Source organism: Cyprinodon variegatus, unplaced genomic scaffold, assembly GCF_000732505.1.
Source record: "Cyprinodon variegatus isolate N-32 unplaced genomic scaffold, C_variegatus-1.0 Scaffold404, whole genome shotgun sequence".
Lineage (NCBI taxonomy): Eukaryota > Metazoa > Chordata > Actinopteri > Cyprinodontiformes > Cyprinodontidae > Cyprinodon > Cyprinodon variegatus.
In genome coordinates this window covers 434,491-453,554 of record NW_015150857.1, presented here as the reverse complement: position 1 = coordinate 453,554, position 19,064 = coordinate 434,491, and the positions used below count along the sequence as shown (strand labels likewise).

Below are 19,064 nucleotides of genomic sequence, written 5' to 3'. Positions count from 1 at the left end.
TGTAAAAAAATAAAAAAAAATATTACTCGAATCAAATCGTGGTGTACTCTTGAGTATCGAAAATAATCGAATCGTTGGGTCAGGAAATCGATACTGAATCGAATCGCCATGATGGATGTGATTTACACCCCTAATAATCACCCTCCCTGATACTATATACTCCTTGGTTTCCATCAGTTCTAGTCAGATCCTCCTGCAAGTCAAACACCTCGTTGTTACTGGTTAATTTTCTATTTAGTTTCATGTTTTTCTGTCGTTTTTCACTTATGGGTATTTAGAGTCTGCTCCCAACAAGGTGCTTCTTCTTCTCAGCTATTGGAACTAAAAATCACATCATTTAAGCTTAAAAAAGGAAATAAAAACGTGATTGCTCAGCTTTAGTACATCCAATTCTGCATCTTCTGACTTCAGATGAGTTTTGAAATGCAAACAATACTGAACTCATCAAGTGTTTTGATAGCTAAACAAGTGAATAAATCGAGTTGGATGAAAAGTGAGCATCAATACCAACAAAATCAATAAAATAAAAAGAGAAAAGGAGTAAAGTAGAACTTATTTCTGTCTGTCTGTCAGTCCTTGTTGTAACAAATACTTTTTGAGCCTTTCACTGTAGAAAAACCCTTGCAGAAAAATGTGAGTTTTTATGAACCAAGTTTTGTTTTCATAACTGCGGTCTTTTTTGTGGCCAGATTGTGATAACATTTTATACAGCAGTTACTGTACTTCTGAGTCTGAAGCAGTCTAACTGAATCCAGGAAGGTAACACACCAGTACCACACTCATACTTTTCTGACAGTTTTTATCTCCTTTCTGCCAGACAGTGAATGCTTTTGCTGCATAAATATAATTAAATAGGTCTGTTTTTGTGGAATTTGACTTACTGAAATGATATTAGATAAATAGATATGGCAACTTAATCAAAAGAAAACAGAGTGGAAGATTGAAGGCACTATTATGTTGCCTTTGCTGTGAAGCTGCTGCTGAGAGCAGCTGGGCACACGGTACACTGTGGTATCAGAAAATAGCTTCTTTTTGGACTAAAGTGAATCTAAACCCTGAGATCAAGAGAGAAGAAGCTCTTATGATAAGACCTCTGACAGTGAGTCTGTCTGTGTAAAACTGTGTGTGTGACCATGCTCACCACTGTGGGGTGTGGAAGCAGCTGTGGGGTGGCTCCACTCGCTCCATATCCCAGCTTTGCGAGAGCCGTAGATGCCCACGGGGTTACAGCGAACCTGCACAAAAATGAGACACCAATGAACAGAGGCTGAGCACTAGATACACAGTGGCTTTCTAAAGCGTACTGCTGTTTTTTTTTTTTTTTAACTAAAAGGATAAAACCAAGATATGTTTTAACATCTTTATCATGGAAATGTTATCTTACATACACTCAATGGAAAATCATAAAAACTGGTTAAGAGGGAAGCATGAAAAGATTATATTCAATTAATCCTTTCTTTGATTAAACTGAATCTGATCAACTGGATGTAAACCCATGAAATCTAGTCATATTTCAGCCATGGCTCTAGAGGGCGCTGTCATCCTCCAACTACTTCTGGTCTTTTTCTTCATTTTTTTACAAGCCAGTAAGGTGCAGCTGCATATCACAAAAAAGTGTTTCCATTGCCGTTTTCAAATTATGAGAATTTTGATAAAATAAAAAAATAAAAATAATAATAATAAATCTCATCAAAGCATAAAAAAAAATGTAGCAAAAGACTTTCTTAGTTTTAGTGTTTTCATTAATCAAATTTATTTTCAGAATGATTTGATGGTTAATGGAAACACAACAACTGACTGATGTTTGGTGGCTTTTATTGGACTGGATGTCTGAAGGTTGATTAAATAATCGGAACAACAGATAAATGTCTTCATCTGTGGCTGTTCGATTGTTGTTTCTATTCTGTTTATCTTGCTTATGTTCTATTCCTGCTGCCATATTCTGCTATTTTTAACATTTAGGGGTTGCCATATAATTTCTCTAAATGCATTTATTTGTTTTTGTTTTTTAAATTTGCTGCTCTAGAAAACTAATTCAATTTACACATAAATATTGCAACATTTTAAGTTCAGCCAAACAAGAATTTTCCAGCCTTTTTCAAACTACTTTACAATTATGAGATGTATGATAGAGGCTTTATGGGCTGGGACTTTAATGGATTAATTTTAATTTTGAGTAATTAATTAGAATAATTTTAGTGCATTTAAAAAAAATATTAACAGAATTAACTGCATTTCCTTATATATCAGAATCAGAAATACTTTTATAATCCCAGAGGGAAATTACTTTTGTTACACGCTCCAGTTACAGTTTTATATATATATACACACACATCCAACAACACAAGATAATAAAGACAAAAATAAAAATAAAAAAAGAGATAAAATATATACACATATAGCTCTTCTGTATTTATATCTATGTATGTATATATATGCATATGTAAAAACTAAATCCAAGTAAAGTGGAAATCCAAGTAAAGTGATAAATCCAAGTAAAGTGATACGCCAAGTGATACGTGGCGTGCAAAAATAGTGCATAAATTTTACATACTAAAATCCCAAGCAGGAACCTTTATACTAATTGTTTCTTGTACACCTGAAAATCTGACACATAAGCAGCATCACAGCCGTTGGTTCACTGGGGATATTCAAGCTTAGAAACCATGGCTCATATCAGAGCTACAGTGGAAGTTCTTCCACGGTCACCGTAATAATTGCTTTCTAAATGGTGCTGGCAGTCAGGAAGGAGCAGGGACCAGGAACATGGATTGTTTGCGATAGAAACAGTTGCCTCAGTGGAAAATATTTAAAATGCACTAAATGCTCCATATTACATTTTAAATGTTAAGCAATGCTTTTTGCAGAGCTGAACTTTCAAAGTTCTGTCAGGATCAGAAATGAAACCTTATCTTCTGTTTACAGCAACAACAACAAAAAAAACTCTTACAGGAAATATTGTTTGCATTGTTGCTATATATTTTTTTAGGACAGTTAATTGAAGAAATGGTGTTACAATGAATATTCATGGTCTTTTCACACTTGTATAAAAGTAGTTGCATAGACATTGCAAAAAATATCAGGAATTTCTGCTAAAAGCTAAAATATAACTTTCAACCATCAGATTCTTGAATAACCTAAATAATCTATTAAATACAAAAAACGTGCTGCTGTGTTCATGTGATTATCTATTCAATAACTGAGGAGCAAATACATTTTTGGATTGTTAGTTGGTTTATTTAGTCGATATGATTTTTTATTTAAATGTGATTAATTCAAATGAATTATTTATAGACCTTGTAATTAATTCAAGTCTCACCACTAAATTAAACTTCCAAAAAAAACTATAAATGGTCAGAATCACAGCTAAGAACCCAAAAGTGATGCCGTACTGCTTGTGCTTTATATAGACTATAGATCATGGATGTGAAACAAAAGCTTTAAAAACGCTCCAAAAAATAATGCATGCTTGCACTTTTCGTTTTTAAGTCAGGTTAAACAAAATTATAGACACCTTTAAACAGCAGCATGTATTAAGCCAAATTGTTTAGATGTCTGCTGCAAACCTGAAGAAGAAGAGGGGTTTATTTACTTAGCAACACAGTGATTCTGAGCGCTCATCCACATCAACAAAGAAAGAAGCAGATCACAATATTCTGACTGTCTCAACCTAGAATTAAATCTGACAGGACAGATGTGGGGTCATTTGGATAGGGCTGTTTATAACTCATAGAGCAAATAGAAGCAGGCAAATATTACCTCATGAAGAGAGATTCTACCAAATAGACTGAAGTCTTCCTCCCCTCAAACACTCTTTAGTTAAATTATACAGGATATACATTACAATGACCGGGAAAGTTCGGAAATCATTCATCACTGTATCAATTTCTTTAGTCTTTTTTTTTTACATAGATGATGTGTAGCCTTTTGGCACCCAGTTCATTGACACTTAGCTGCAAGGTCGCCATACCTGGACAAAATACACCGTTCCGGCTCTCAGCCCCGCCAGTCTGCACGACGTCTGATTCCCGACATCATTCATCACCTAGGCAGCAAAGAAAAGGCACAAACACAGAAAGGCTGAGCGCTGGAGGTCCGACCACAGTATTAAATACCAATGGGCATAAACTAAAAAGAACCGCAAACCATGTAAAGACCAAAACATGCATGTGCACCACATTGTTTAGTGGCTCCTGATCAGCATGTTTATGGAAGTATTTTAACGTAGCTGTGCCTGCTGGCTAAAATCTGTTCCCTATTATTTATTACAGATTCAAATACACTAAAACACACACACACATTCAGAGAAACAGGTACTTTCACAGGCAAGACCTGAAAACAGCAAAACTGTTCAAAACAGAGGAGAATGAAGCACACACACATTCACACACACTGCAGTTAATAATCTGCTCTAATAATCCCCCACTTTCTCTCTGGCATCCTGTCTGTAAACACTTGTTAAGGAGAACTCCAACAGAAAGCAGAACATGTAAATTACAGGCATCACAGAGCTAATGATGTGATGCACAGGCAGCCAACTAGGCAGAAGTTACAGCTGAGCGTCTCTGCAGCCATATTGAACAGATTAACAGCTGAGATGTATCCCCCACACACACACATACACACTCCGCAGCATGACCTCATGATTAGGGGCGCTTCAGAGGCGCTTTGTTTCCACCGTCGACCCTTCAAGCCACTTGGATTGAGGCCTCTCCTCTCTCCTACGGTATCACCCCCCCCGCCGCCGCATTGCGCCGCACCTTTCCACTCCTCCTTCTCGTCGTCTTTTTGAACATTTCCACTTTGCAAGTATGGACTTGATCATATTACAGCGGTGTAATTCCTCCCTAATTACAGGAGAATCTTCCCCTCTATCCTCAGGAAAATGATTTCTCTGAAAAACCATCTGCATGACAGACTTTTTGAAGCTGTATTACCGTCACATAGAAGGCCTGTTTACATCCATTTTTTTAGTATTAAAAATTCTGCAGTTGCCGCACAAAAATGTGTGCAGCTCACACTGTTGCCTCACCTTAAAAAGAAGACATCCTTTAGTTTATTCAGTATGTGTGGACATTTCTCTTTAATCTGATTATTTTTTGGCATACAGAAAGATAAATATTAGAGTATTTACTTCTACTCCAGATGCACATGAATATATTATGAATCATGTTAATTACATTCAAGATGTTTCTGCACAGAGAAACCCAAAGGTTTAGGATTTTGGGGATTAAGTTCATAAAATAAATCTTATGTGAACATTTTCCTTTATTTTTATACTGTTCTAGTTTCAGCATCAATTTGCTGCTATGAAATTTTTTTTATAAGTGCCTAAATTATTAGTTTACAGGAATAAAAGTATACATGAGTATTTTAAAAAACTATTTACATAAATAATAATTAATGTAAATCCTTAAATACTGCAATAAACAGTGGATTCACCAGTGTTTGGCTATGTTAGCATGGAATGATGCGTTTACATGAACGAAATGGAAATAGGAAAGGAGAAAATGGAACAGCATTACTAAAAACCCCAAATTAAAAATCTAAAACATTTAACATATAAAGGGTTTTAAGGTAGAGAGAACACTAACGTTTTTCATCATAATAGTTGCTTGTGTTAATCAGTCTTTTATTGTGATGGGAAAAAATGTAGGTACCTTGGTGTCAGTGCATAGATTCCCTAGAGACGGTTACCTATATGAAGAATACCACCACCTGTGTCTTGGTTCAGGGTCCTGGCGTTCTGCGTTGGCAGACGAATTACCCGGACAACAGTAGCAGCAGCAAATTGGTGACAAAGCACAGACAGAGAGAGAACCAGGACCAGGATGCCCCCCCGGAGCTAAGGAACCACAGGGGCAGATCAGAGGAGCACAGCAGTATAGGGAGAAGCCCACTGGGTAGACAGAGCACCAGAGTGCAGGAGAGGCGTGACTGGCCAATGTATGCACTGGATGTAGGATGATGAAACAGTCCTTCTAGGGCTAAAATTAAAAAGGCTCCTCAAAAGCCACGAAAAACTTCTTTAGAGTATTCTCTGAAGTCATCCATCCATCCATTATCTGACACGCTTGTCCTAATTGGGGTCGCGAGGGGTGCTGGTGCCTATCTCCAGCAGTGAATGGGCAAGAGGCGGGGTACACCTTGCATAGGTTGCCAGTCATGTTTTTTGACTGTGGGAGGAAGCCGGAGTACCCGGAGAGAACCCACGCATGCTAAGGGAGAACATGCAAACTCCATGCAGAAAGACCCTGGGCGGGGATTCTAACCCAGAACCTTTTTGCTGCAAGGCAGCAGTGCTACCCACGGCGCCATTGAGCAGCCCATTCTCTGAATTCATTCATCATTTTCTGTCTTCCATTTTGATTAAAAAGGCTTGTCTCTACTGCCTCCTTCACTTAAAAAAGTGTTAAATTCATGATACTTTCTTATCTCCTGATCTTTATACTTAATAATGAAATCTCTTTTAAAGAATGTATTGATCGGTGATCAGCAATATTGGGATCGGACGATACCAATTTTGGTGATCGGCTCCCAAAATCCCGATAGGTGCATCTTTTTTAATCCTAAACATCCATTGAGAAAGTATCCCACCTGTTCACTTAAGGAAAAATATACTTATTTTAAAATAAAACTTCATATTTACATTTCTGTGCTGTAAATACTGTAAACCTTTGTATTGGTGTCTATTGTAAAAAAACTTTTCTTTATTACACAAAGCAACATAACATCTACCTTCCAGTCTTGACTCTCCTCCAGCCTGTAGCGGATCTGGTATTTTGCCTTGAACAGGAAGTCTTTGAGAGCTGGCGGCGCCTCCCAGCGAACACTGAGCTGGTCCTCCAACTGACCAACACGGCTGACGGTGACGCCTGACGGAGGGTCTGTGGTCACTGCCAGGGGAGAAGAAGAAGGATTATTTAAAATATTTTTATTTCACCTAAAATGAGGAAAAATCCTGCAGAGTCACAGCCCAAAAAGCCCTGAAGTAGACACTGAGGGGAGCTCATTGGGTCAGTGGTTATTTCATTTCCTCTCTCCAGTATATGTTTTTAAACGGCTGCAGCAACAGGCTATTGATTGACTTCGACAGGCTGAACCAAGTTAAACTGAACCACGACAATAAAGGCAGAACCAGCAGAGTGCTCAAGCTGATCCATGAAAATCGGATGATTTTATGTCTTTATTTATACAGTTTATTGATTCAATCAGTTTTACCTAAATCTAATGAATCACAGAAACTATATCTCAGCTTAACAGTGAAATAACACAAATATTTATTATATTAATCCCAGTTTGTGTGAATTTAGAAAATATGCTTTTGGACACATTTCATTGAGACAATGGAAGTGGGATTTTCCAAACCAGACACAGTTCCAACAACAAACCCCTCAACTACACTAAATATATATATATATATATATATATATATATATATATATATATATATATATATATATATATATATATATATATATGCATTGTGTTTCAAGGGAACCTTTTTCTATCTCCAAAATTTAATTTTAAGACAAAAATATAGTCAGTCACTTTTCACTTTGAATGTTTTTTTCCACAGACATATGTTCTTAACAACTGGATAGCCTTAAGCATGCAAGAATTTTCTCAAAGTCAGGGCATACGCCTTGCACGCATCTTAAATGTGTTCAGTTTTAGCGTAGCAGCAGATGCAGGAACCTTCCTCTATTTTCTGAATGAACTGAAATCAATTATCGAGATAAAACTGCTGTAAATCCTCAGAGTTTCACCCCTTGTAATTTTCAGTCAAAGTTTAAATGTGTAAAAGTCGTGTTTTTATGTAATGCAGCACAAAATCTTTCCCTCTCTGGTTGTCTTCTAGTTTCCGATGACTTGTGTGAGACTTTTTATCATCTGACAGTAATTATCTCTTTGAAAAATAAGCACTCAGTGACAGCCCACTATTTAGGTTTGGGCCTTAGAGCTTGTTTTAATATGAAGATCGGTTCTCTTTTAGGATGTCATTCCCTAGAAGTAAACAAACCCCAACAGTTCCGACAGTGAGATTTGCTGTCAGTGTTTTTTTTTTAAAGAAAAAAGAACAGAATGAAGCTTTGCAGAGCTTTTGTCAAGCTTGATCTTATGCAATTTAATGCTGCACACGTGTGTTTCTAAATAAAAAAAAATGTATTCCTCCTTTGTGGAAATGGCAGATAATTGGAGCTGCATCTTTGTACCAAATGTCGAAATTCAACTGTATTTTTTTTAAAGTAAGGTTGTGTTAAATAGTTATCAATAAAGATGATGCAAAAGGTTTGTATGAACTCCAACCTGACCATTTCCATTTTCACCAATAATTTTTTCTAAGCAAACAAATGTGCTGTAAGTCAACTAAAAGACAAAGTGGTTTTTAATCCACAGAAAGTCAATGTTTTGCAAGATAATCCACGTTCAAAGTCATAAGAAATAGTTTTTTTTTAAATCCTCACTGAATGAAAATGATTGCATCTTAATATCTAATTATTTATCCCTTTCACATAACAACAACTGATTGAGTTTTACCTCAATGACCAAAAGTAAGCTGGCAAAGTTCTGCTGGCTAAAATGCAAGGCATTTCCGAACCACGACACCCTACCGGCTCTACGCTTAATATTTGATGAGGTTCCTTTCCTGGAATGTTGTATTTAGTTATCGCCACACATTTCTGTAACCAGATGATCCTGGTCTTTGATTATGTCCTCTATGAGCAACTTTATTCTGACCTTCATTTTTCATATTGAACACCTTCAATGAAAGTTAAATTTGTGCAGTCTGCACACTTTGACTAGAGTCTTCCCTGGTATGGATCCTTAGCTGACATTTTTTTCCAGAATCTTTCAGTCTGCAATAGGGAGTTTTTTTATTGCAATTTGTAGACATGTTTTTAATACAGTAGAAATTAAGAGTTTTTTATATTTTAGTTTTTTTTAGCCTAGTTTAACCCTTTAAAACCAAGTGCATCATATTTGTTATATTAGTTTTTGTAACCTCTGCATTGTCAGTGTGATTGTTTTGTTCTTGAACGCCCCGACTTAAACATTCAGGAACATATAGTGAACAAATCTATAAAAATCTTGAAAATCTATACAAGATTATATAGAAATTTGCATTGTATTACAAATTATAATCATATAAATTATATAATGTAATTTAATTTAAAGCATCTTTTTTCTTTTGTTAGAAACTTAAATGACAGCTTTAGTTTAAAAAAGTGGAATTTTGTGAAAATAAATTCATAGTCAAGGCTTTTAAGGGTTTAAACTTTTTCCAGATGCAGGAGCTACTATGACTTTTTCTCTATGGACCTCAGAGACCCGTTTATATCTCCCTGCTGCCCACTCTCACTTGGAGCACAAACAAACAATTGTCTCAGGTATAAACAGAGCCTGTTTCAGAGGGCAGAATAATGTTACTTACATCATGGGAAGCTGATGTGATTCACCTATGTGTAGGTTTAGTAAATGAAGGGGTGTCCTAATTCAGTTTTTCAACACCTTTTATGATTTATTTATATTACACTTTTTTTTATTCTTATGATTATTTTAATATCTATATGTGGAACTTATTTTTCAAGTTGACAAAAACGCTCACTTTCATGAGGTTTTCTAAATTTTTCCCAGGACTGAGTTTCAGACCAATATCTCTTATTTATGGAACCCCAAGTTCAAGCTGCTAGTTGATGCATTTATGGACCAAAAAAAAAAATTAAAAAGTGGAAGATTTTTGTTTGTTTAAAATGAATAAAAATTATTTAAAAAAAACTGTCAGATTTATAAACGTTGACCAACCTGAGAGAAAGAGTCAACATGTGGTGCACCACCAATAATCTTCCTATGTGAAACACAGACATCAGTTAAGTCTTATCAGCCAGAGATCTCCTTAAAATAAATGTATTTAGGGTAGTTTAAAAGCAACTAAAGTTTTTACTTTATCTGCCACCATAAATATTTTTAGTCCATCTCCTTAAATTCAGAGTCAGACATTTAGCTTCTATCTGGAGGATCATTAATGGCAGCGCACGGCCTCAAACCTCATTTTCCTGTGTCGATAATCAGCGACCTAAAAAACTGCTTAATGAAAAAGGAAAATTGTTAGCAGATTAATGAATTTTGTTCATAAAAACTGCTCTGGTGTTTTTTAAACTGGAGCTGTTTCTGGATGATGGAGGCTCATAAGAACCAATAATTACAGCTTCCATGACGTGAGACATGAACATAACGATTTCTTAAAGCTCATTTTAAAATCGAAACCGTAAAATCTATGTATGTTTGCCGTAGCATGGTAACGCACAGCCATCAAAAGCAGAAAAGCTAAACTTCACAGATTTCAGTGTAAATGCAGATACTTAAGACATGACACACTGGTGATGAATCAGTGTTTGTATATGTTGTGTCACCCCGCAAAACGTCATCATCTCCAAGTCATACGTCTACAAGTTTCCTCTAGCCTCCTCCGTGCTTCTCGATCTCCCTTCGGCTGAGGAATGCGGGAAACCCGTAGGAGTTTCCACCTCGCCTTCAGGACTGATTGGACCCGACTGTAGGTGTGAGTGACTCATCCCACCTCGGCACAGGTGTGGCTTCTTTATGACCCGCTTTCTGTTGTGGAAGACACTTGAATGAAAGCAAAGGCTGGGTGAGGGAGACACGAGAAAAAGCCCCAAACACACCACCTACTCACATGAATTGAGAAAAAAACTGAAAAACGCCCACTCCCCGGATGCCCCTCTGTTTTTTTTTGTAGGCAAGGCCCTGCCCTGCCCTTGAGGCGTGCAAACAGGTGTGTGCCTGCATACATTAATAAAAACAATAGGATTAAAGTTTGATGGACGCTTGCTTCCTGCCTCTGGCATGTCCAGCCCAGAAACTCTGTATTCTTCCAGGACATTTTCCCAGAAGAGTTCAGAGCATTCCAGAAGCCAACAAGGTGAGGAATTCCAAGCTTATCAGCTTGTATTATTTCAGGTCCAAGTCTTAAAGCCTCAAAGGCCGGGTTGCTCGGGCCTCGGGGTCTGCAGCTGCCTTGGAGACAGGATTAGGTTCGAGGATCAGCATGGAACATTCCATCAGTCTCTCTGTGTGTGAGTGGGTGCGTGAGTGTTTCTCTGTGTTTATGTCCACTAAGCATGAGTAAAGAGAAAATGAGCTTGTCAGAAGAGAAGCTGCTTTGAATTGAGTTCAAAGCCAGCACACAACAAAAGTCATCTTAGGGCGCTTTACAATGAGGATGAACCCGAGAGTCAAAGCAACAGTATGAATGTCCAGGTCGGAGTGTATGTCTGGCACGGTGAGAGCATTTGATCTCATTACGCGCTACTTAACTCCTTTAAGCTGTGCAACGGACCCCAGAACATAGCTTTAAAAGGTAATTCCAATCAGTTCCTATCAGTATGAAGTCAGATGAATACTTAGAGAAAGTCTTTGCCATGCTGCAGCCATGGAGATGCGTTTAATGGCCTGCTTTTGGAAGGATTTTTCAAGCACGAAATCAGATCACGAGGTGATGTAAATGGATGCTCCCCAACATGTTGCTGGTTTGGCTCAAATTTGAGCAACTGGATGTATTTGCACTTTTTTACCTTTCTTTTTTATATTAAAGAAGAGTTGATGAAATATAAATTAATACATATAAATTATGCCCTCACAATTATTAGCACTTAAGAGGTGTAAAATTCCACACCAAAAACTAAAAAGGTGCATATTTTAACTTGACAATGTTAGAAATGAAGCAGATGTGACCACTCCTAACCAACATCTCTAAGAGAAACTTTTAATTGTAATTCTTCTGAGTTATAAATCTGACCTGACCCAAAGGAAAGACTCTCCAAGTTTCTGTTCATAATGAGAAAGACACTCCTGTAAGGAGACACTCCTCATCACTCCTGAAGCTTTTTCAAATCATTTTCAATTTTCCTTTTATTTATTTTTTTTAATGTTTTTTATTTTTTTTATTAAAAAAGCTTCCTGGATGAAAAGTGAAACATTTTCAAACTTGGAAACAAACTCTAGTTCATTGATTTTTTTTAACTTTCCTTGGATTGACTATGACCTGGATTGCTGGGAATCTTTACCAGCATATTGCTCTGAGCAGTAATCGTTTTTTACCATTTTTAAATCTATGAAAACTAAAAACTCCCATCTTTTTCAGTCCATAAATGCATCAACCAGCAGCAGTTACGTAAACCCCATTATCTGAGTTCACATAAAAGTTAGAAATAAACACTTAGATAAATATGTGGTGATTATCTTTTAATTTCTTGTTGTGGGGAGGATGCAAAGCTACAGTCTCGATATGAGAATGAGTATGTCTTACAAATATGACATAAAAAAAATTGACTGCAATTGATCTAAAATCGGGCTGTAACTAATGATTCTTTAACAAATCCATTCATCTATTGCTCTTTTTTTTTATTATCAATTAATAATTAGATAGCCAAAGGTTCCTAAAAGATCATTTTGTATGAAATTAAACCAGGTGAAACTAAAACGATTCCACTTTAGGAGTTCTGGATAGAGCATATTGACAGACAAAAAATATTTTTTCATCTTAAATATATATATTATATAATATATAAATATTTCTTTTTTTTTTTTTTTTACAATTTTAATATAATTACTGTTCTCAGTGGGTCACTGTGTCAGTTAAAGGCATATTTTACAGTCTCTTTACCCCAGTTAACGATTAATAAATTAATAAATTAGATTATTTAAATAAGCCATTAATCACAATTAATCAGATCAATTGTTTCAGCCCTAGTCTAAATGCTCAAGACCCAGTTTAAGTAAAGGTTGTTAGCTATGAATCTGTGATTTTTCCAACTCTCGAATTAGAGGTGCATCAATTTTCTGGATCAAGAGCAATAAGCTGATACATTTAAAACTGATTTTATGCACCACTCTACAAAGGTCTGAAAATCAGCCACTGTCATTTCGCTTGACTTTTCATTTACAGCTAGGAGCACTGCCTCATGTGCCGCTAATAGAAGCTTGTTTTCCGGGTATATCTCTATCTTTTTCAATGGTATGAAACTCGAATATAAAAGGTGTATTTTGACCCTATAACACCTGAAAGCGTCAGATATAAAAGAAAACTGGAATCTGCAGATCAGGCTTTTTGAAGATCTCTTATTGTTCAGAAAACTACAATCGGTTCAACCCCAGTGTGAGTGACTAAAACATACTAAAAGCTTTGGGCCACCACCGTCCCACCACTTCAACAGGCATGGACACCCTTTGAGAACAAAAATAAGCTTTAACTTAGCTCTGTCAGCAACCACATCGTAACAGACGTTATTTTTTTATCCTAAAAGGCTTCATTGATGAGAGTCTGGATTAACGTGGAGCAGACATGCTGTTAGCTTTTCAGGCAGTTAAATGTCAAATGAGAGCACTTGTTCATATTCCACTGAAAGTCTGATGGAGAAAAAAGTGCTTTAGGCAAATTTCATCATCACACATCTTTCACTTCAACAATTATGTGAAGAGGTGCATTAGTTAAAAACCATGTTTTATTTCTCGGCTTTAAAAAAAAAAAAGGAGCCGCTGTGCTGCTTGGGCAAGGTTAGGGAGGGGAAACTGTCAAACTGGCTGCATACACGCTCTGCAGGCTAATTAGGATCTGTTCAGTACAAGTAATAAACCATTAAAGTGGGTTTTTTAATGATTTTAAAAAATGCGGCAGGTGTTAACAGGAGATTTAGGATTGCTTGGAGCCATAAAGCACTTTAGTGCGTATTACTCTCCTAAGGCTAAGAGGCTACTTTCAGTGAGACAATTAACCGTCATAATTCCCCTAAATTAATTAAGATTTACTCACTAATTAAAAATGTAATTCCTGTAAATCAAAAGATAAAAAAAGAACCAGGTTTTAAGCTGAAGGAGCCAATGTCTCTTCTCCCACTCACCCACATCTAGGATGTCAAGGATGATGACATCAGAGGTGGCCCGGCCCAGCTGGTTGGAGGCCTCCACCCAGATCTCATACGGAGTGAAGAGGTGCAGGTCCTGGGTGATGCTGCAGGAGTACGGCTGGGTGTGGCTGTAATCCTTACACTCCTTCTCGGTGCCGTACCACCTGAGGGGAGAGGAAGGTCAACCCAAATGGAGTTTAGCTACATTTGGTGTGCAGCTTTCAAGTTAAATCATTTCTGACAGTTTTCTCCTAGCGTCATATCATTGTGTGGATGTCTTTGCACCTGAGTTTGTACTTAAGCTTGTACTGTGTGCTGATATTAGTCTCTCCTTTTCCACCAGGGCTCCAGCTGCATGTCAGGTCTTTGGTGTTCCGGGACCAGCAGGTCAGATTGACTGGTTTCTCTGGAGGCACTGGGAAGAAAGCGAGAAAGGAAACAGGAAAACAGCGGGACACGTTGAGTTATAAACAAGGGATGAAACAAAGTAATCAAGATCTGAAAAAATCAGTGAGAAGGGAAATTTAACTCCTGTCATTCCTACGACTAAACATCAGAAATAAAAGAATTGAGAAAAGAAATTGAGAAAGCTTCCTGGAGGGGAAGCGAAATGTCTTCAAATCTTGGAGTCCACTGGATTGTTTTTTAAACTTTTACGGAATAACAGAAATAAAAGGTTTTATCTTCTTTTTCCTATATGTGGATATGTGTGCAGCACCCAGGTCATATGTATTGTCTGTTTCTGTGAAGAACACAGAGACTTCCTCAGAACCAGTTTCACTGACAAAGGGTGCAACCTCCTGCATCTCTAATACAGTAAATGTGATGGAAAATGCCAGCAGATACCTCTTTGTGGTTTTAGTTGTGTGATCCCGCCCCTCTGAGGAAAACAACCACTGACTACAGTGGTGAAAATATATATACTATTATACTGAATAGAATTTAAAATCCTCCTCCTCACATATAAAGCCTTAAATGGCCAATCTCCATCTTATATCTGAGATATGGTTGTTCCTTATGGCCCTAACCAACTATCAGTTTTCTGACATAGGGACCTCTTTGTCATCTTTCTGCTTCATTCTATCTCTGTTCTCCCAGTCTGTAGAATCTGTTAGTTTAATCTCTAACGTTCTGCTCTCTCTGCTTTTTCTCATAGTAGCTTTGCCTCGTCTGTTCCTGTTTAGCTGTGACACCATCCTGGAGAGAAATATCAGCTGTGCTGCTTCTATCAACACCTTTGTTTATAGGTGTTTTTCAGTGTAGTCCTGTTTCTCTGACTGTGAATGGCTGGATGTTTTCTCTTCATCCTCTGACATGGGAGCTGGCTCAGAGCTTGTCTGCCAGGCCATGTGTTTCCTAGCCTCGTGAGACCATCCTGATCTCATCTAATCTCTTTCAAGGTTTCACTCGCAGTTCAGTCTGGAGACTCTTCGTTATAGAAAATTTGGAGCCGTTCACCAAACAAACGTCCAATCAGCGTTGGCTTTGAGGCGGGTTGAGGTGTGACGCAACGAGAAGCGCGACAGTTCAGTCTAAAGAACATGGCGGCTTAAGCCGATGAAACTAGCGTTAGCGTGGCTATCGAGCAAGTTTTATCGAAATTACAGAGTATTTCTTCACTGAAAGAAGAGCAAAACACTGCTCTGGAGGCCTTTCTCAGAGGAAAAGATGTTTTTGCTCTTCTCCCGACTGGTTTCGGCAAGAGTTTGATCTATCAATTGGCTGCTCTTCGTCGTTGGTCTGTTAGTACATCATATGCTTCGTTGATCTGGCCCATCTATCACCAACATAGGCCAATCAGCTAACCAGTATTTTCGCCCCTTCCCAAAATTACTTCAACGGAAGGTTTCCAGATGGATATGCAGAACATCCATCTGGCGGAGTCAGGTTATGTGTTTCCTGGACTGGGCCTCCTTTTGCAGCTGCTTTTTGTATATCTGCTTCTGTCTCCTTGAACCCCAGTCGGCCTCGGCAGATGGCCGCTCACACTGAGCCTGGTTCTGCTGGAGGTTTCTTCCTGTTCAAAGGGGTTTTTTCTCTCCACTGTCGCTACAAGCATGCTTAGTGTGAGGGATTGCGATCGAGTTAATAAGTCGATGCAATCAACCTTTTTTCCTTAGATAGAAAACGTTGAATCATTTTAACTGTATGATCTGCTGAACTGTAAAGTGCCTTGAGATGACATGTTTTTTGAATTGGCGCAATATAAATAAACTGAATTGAAATGTCCACTATAAATATTAATGAGGAGACCTCTAAAAAGAGGTAATCCAGGTGCATTTATTTAAAAGAAAATACAATCAATGTCACATGTTCTCCTTAGGTTTCACTTAGAAAAGAAGCTCACTAAAACCTGAATCTTTACATCAATTGAAAACAATCAAAAACTTATTTAAACATTGTAGTCATGAAAACATATAAAATATACAATTTGCAACCATGCATTTAATGCATTTGTCAGTTTCTTTTTTTTCAAAGCAAAGACAACATGACTTTATGTTGCACCTACCTGTTGGAGGGACATATAGGAGCACATAAACTAAAAATAACTTAACATTTCTTTACTGCAGATTATTAGCATATTATCAAAAATCAAATAGAAAACCTTGTTCCCCGACGCAAAATGCAAAACTATCGAATTGATAGTTTGAACATTTTTGGTCAGGAAACGTGGCTACATGAGGATTTCAAACACCAGTAGGAGGGTGGGCAGAAATATTCTGAGGGTAGATGAGGGACAGAATTACAATTATTTAAAGGTTGGGTATAAAACTGTAAATATAAATAATTTCAATTTCAATTTAGCAAATCAGATATGAGCTGTTTTTCAAGACTATATCCAAAATATGGCTCCATCAAAGGTTTGTTCAAAGATACAGAATGTTAGCAGGGGAGGACCGCATGTGGATTTAAAAGGAGAAGATAAATAGCAAAGGGATGAATTGTTTTTTAAAAATAAGAACTGCAATTAAACTGTATAATATTCCCTCAACTATGGATCTGGAACAAGAGGGTACTTTTAATTTCTTACAAGTATATAACTATTTATCATTATTAATGTCACTATGAGGCAGGGCTGGGTAGTGCAGCTTAAAAATCTAATCTGGGATTTTTTTCCAACCAAATCTTGTAATTGATTATTTTTCTCATCTAATTTTTGTAATAAAAATGACATATATGTTGCTTCTCGAAGCTGGCTACTACTTCCATCATCCTGTGCTTTTAATGCCAAGATATTGACGGGGTATTCTTTCAATGTTAGACCTCTTAAAACATATTTCTTAGAAAATTGAGGTGAAGTACAGGGAGAAAAAAAAGCTATAAAATGCTTCCTCACAAGATTTCAAAGTAGAAATGCTTTTATTCCCTGCGTGTAAAGTGTCAAGCCTCTACAGCAATAGCCAAGGACCACACAGATGGTCAAAGCATCACTGAGGCCTCTTATGGGGTCTGAAGGTGGTAATAAAATGGATAAAATACAACTTCAACTGTGCAGGGACACTTAAAAATCTACCCACCACTTCCTTGCTCTCCCTTAATTCCCATTTCCTTCCCCCCCCCCCCCCCTTTTCTTCTGTGTATTCCTCCAAACAGTAATTGCCTATTTATTTTATCTAACAAACATTTAAAAAGAAATACATCTGCAGAAGTATTGAAAAGTTGAATGTTTTAAAGCTTTAACTTACTCCCAACATACAGACAGGAGCCGGCCAGTATGTGCCCTTTATGGTTGTGGCAGACCAGGTTGTCGCCGGAGGTTTGCCTGGAGGCGTTTAGCCCAACCAGCGTCACGCTCAGATTGGACGGGCTGAGCACCTTGTAGAGGGAGCTTGGAAGCTGATGACCGTTCAGCGTCCAGAAAAGAGAGTTGGCGTGGACCCCGAGGTCAGGGTGGACCCAGCAGCTGGCGGTCAGGTTGGACCCCATGCGAAGCACAGGGTCCTGGGGGTAAACAACTGCTACATCTGGAAGACAGAGGCCATTTAATGGCTTTGGTATATGCTAGGAGGATAACAGGTTTGGACCCAAGAGTGGGTGATATAAACTGTAGGTGAGGTTGAAAACGAAGGAACGAATAACCATTTATATACAAAAATTACTTCCATACAGTCAATTTCTTATAACATCCTTTCAATCAGAGAAAGTGCTGGGAAATGATTTTCGGGCTCTTTTAGTTTGCCTCTAGTTAGCCTAGAAGCTGATGATTGTTTAAACTCTAATTCTATAAATTCAACCTTTCAGGCCATTATTAACCCACAGGTAGACATGGAAATAGATTCTGCTCACAAGGGAATGTTAATTAGGAGAAACAACAGAAGACAATGCCATATTGTTTACTTAAATTGTTAATTCCTTCGTTGACACAGTTATTAATACCCATTGAAAGTCCTTGTCCTCAAAGTTAAAAGTACTGTAGCATAACTAGTGGTTTACCCTGCTTAAAGCAAATCCACAAATTAAAGTGATGAGGCATATTATCTAAACGCTCACAACTTCCTTTCATGATTGTTTTATCTCTATAGTGAAGGATTAACCTTTACAATTGGTGACTTTGTGCCTAGACTTTAAAACAGCGCACAAACTGATCCATTATACACTCACCAATAGGACTAGTAGCAAAGCTACGAGATGTTGGATCATTCGCTGTTGATATTATAGTAATCCACTAAGCCACTGGGGAGTAGTGGGTGAGTGGGTTAAAGCAGTGCATTGTGGCTCTAGGAAGCTTGCAAGTACCCGGTCGATCCCCATAACCTGCACTCTGGGTTCCTGAGCGAGACCCTTAACCCCATACTGCTCCCCGTGCGCCGCACAATGGCAGCACATACATTTCTCCAATGTGAGATCAATATTATGTGAAAGTTTTCTGCTTTAACCCTTTTATTTTTTTTAGAGAAACAGTTGGGGGTAGGGTTGTCAAAAGTATCGAAACTCAAAAAAGTATCGATACTGAAATGTTGTATCCGGATACAATACTCGTTTTTAAAAGTATCGATACAGTGCCGTCACCAGTGGCACCTAAGCAGTCATTCATCTACAGTGCAGAATAGAGGACAATGCACTTTCAGAACACTGTGTGATTGAATAATCATGCGCACTTTTCAGTTTCAGACTTTTTTGGAAGAGTTGCAGTTG

At 37.7% G+C, this 19,064-nt stretch overlaps 1 protein-coding gene across 2 annotated transcripts in view; it reads right to left on the bottom strand.

Annotated features, from left to right (window-relative positions):
* crlf1 (cytokine receptor-like factor 1) overlaps positions 1-19,064 on the bottom strand; it is a 30,830-nt gene that overhangs the window by 2,979 nt on the left and 8,787 nt on the right. For both annotated transcript variants that reach the window (XM_015387846.1, XM_015387845.1), the window contains exons 2-7: positions 17,615-17,893; positions 14,214-14,343; positions 13,923-14,092; positions 6,739-6,896; positions 3,971-4,045; positions 1,142-1,235 (exon numbers count right to left, since the gene is read on the bottom strand). In XM_015387846.1, coding sequence (XP_015243332.1) covers positions 1,142-1,235; positions 3,971-4,045; positions 6,739-6,896; positions 13,923-14,092; positions 14,214-14,343; positions 17,615-17,893 — 906 coding nt within the window. The remainder of the gene's footprint in view (positions 1-1,141; positions 1,236-3,970; positions 4,046-6,738; positions 6,897-13,922; positions 14,093-14,213; positions 14,344-17,614; positions 17,894-19,064) is intronic.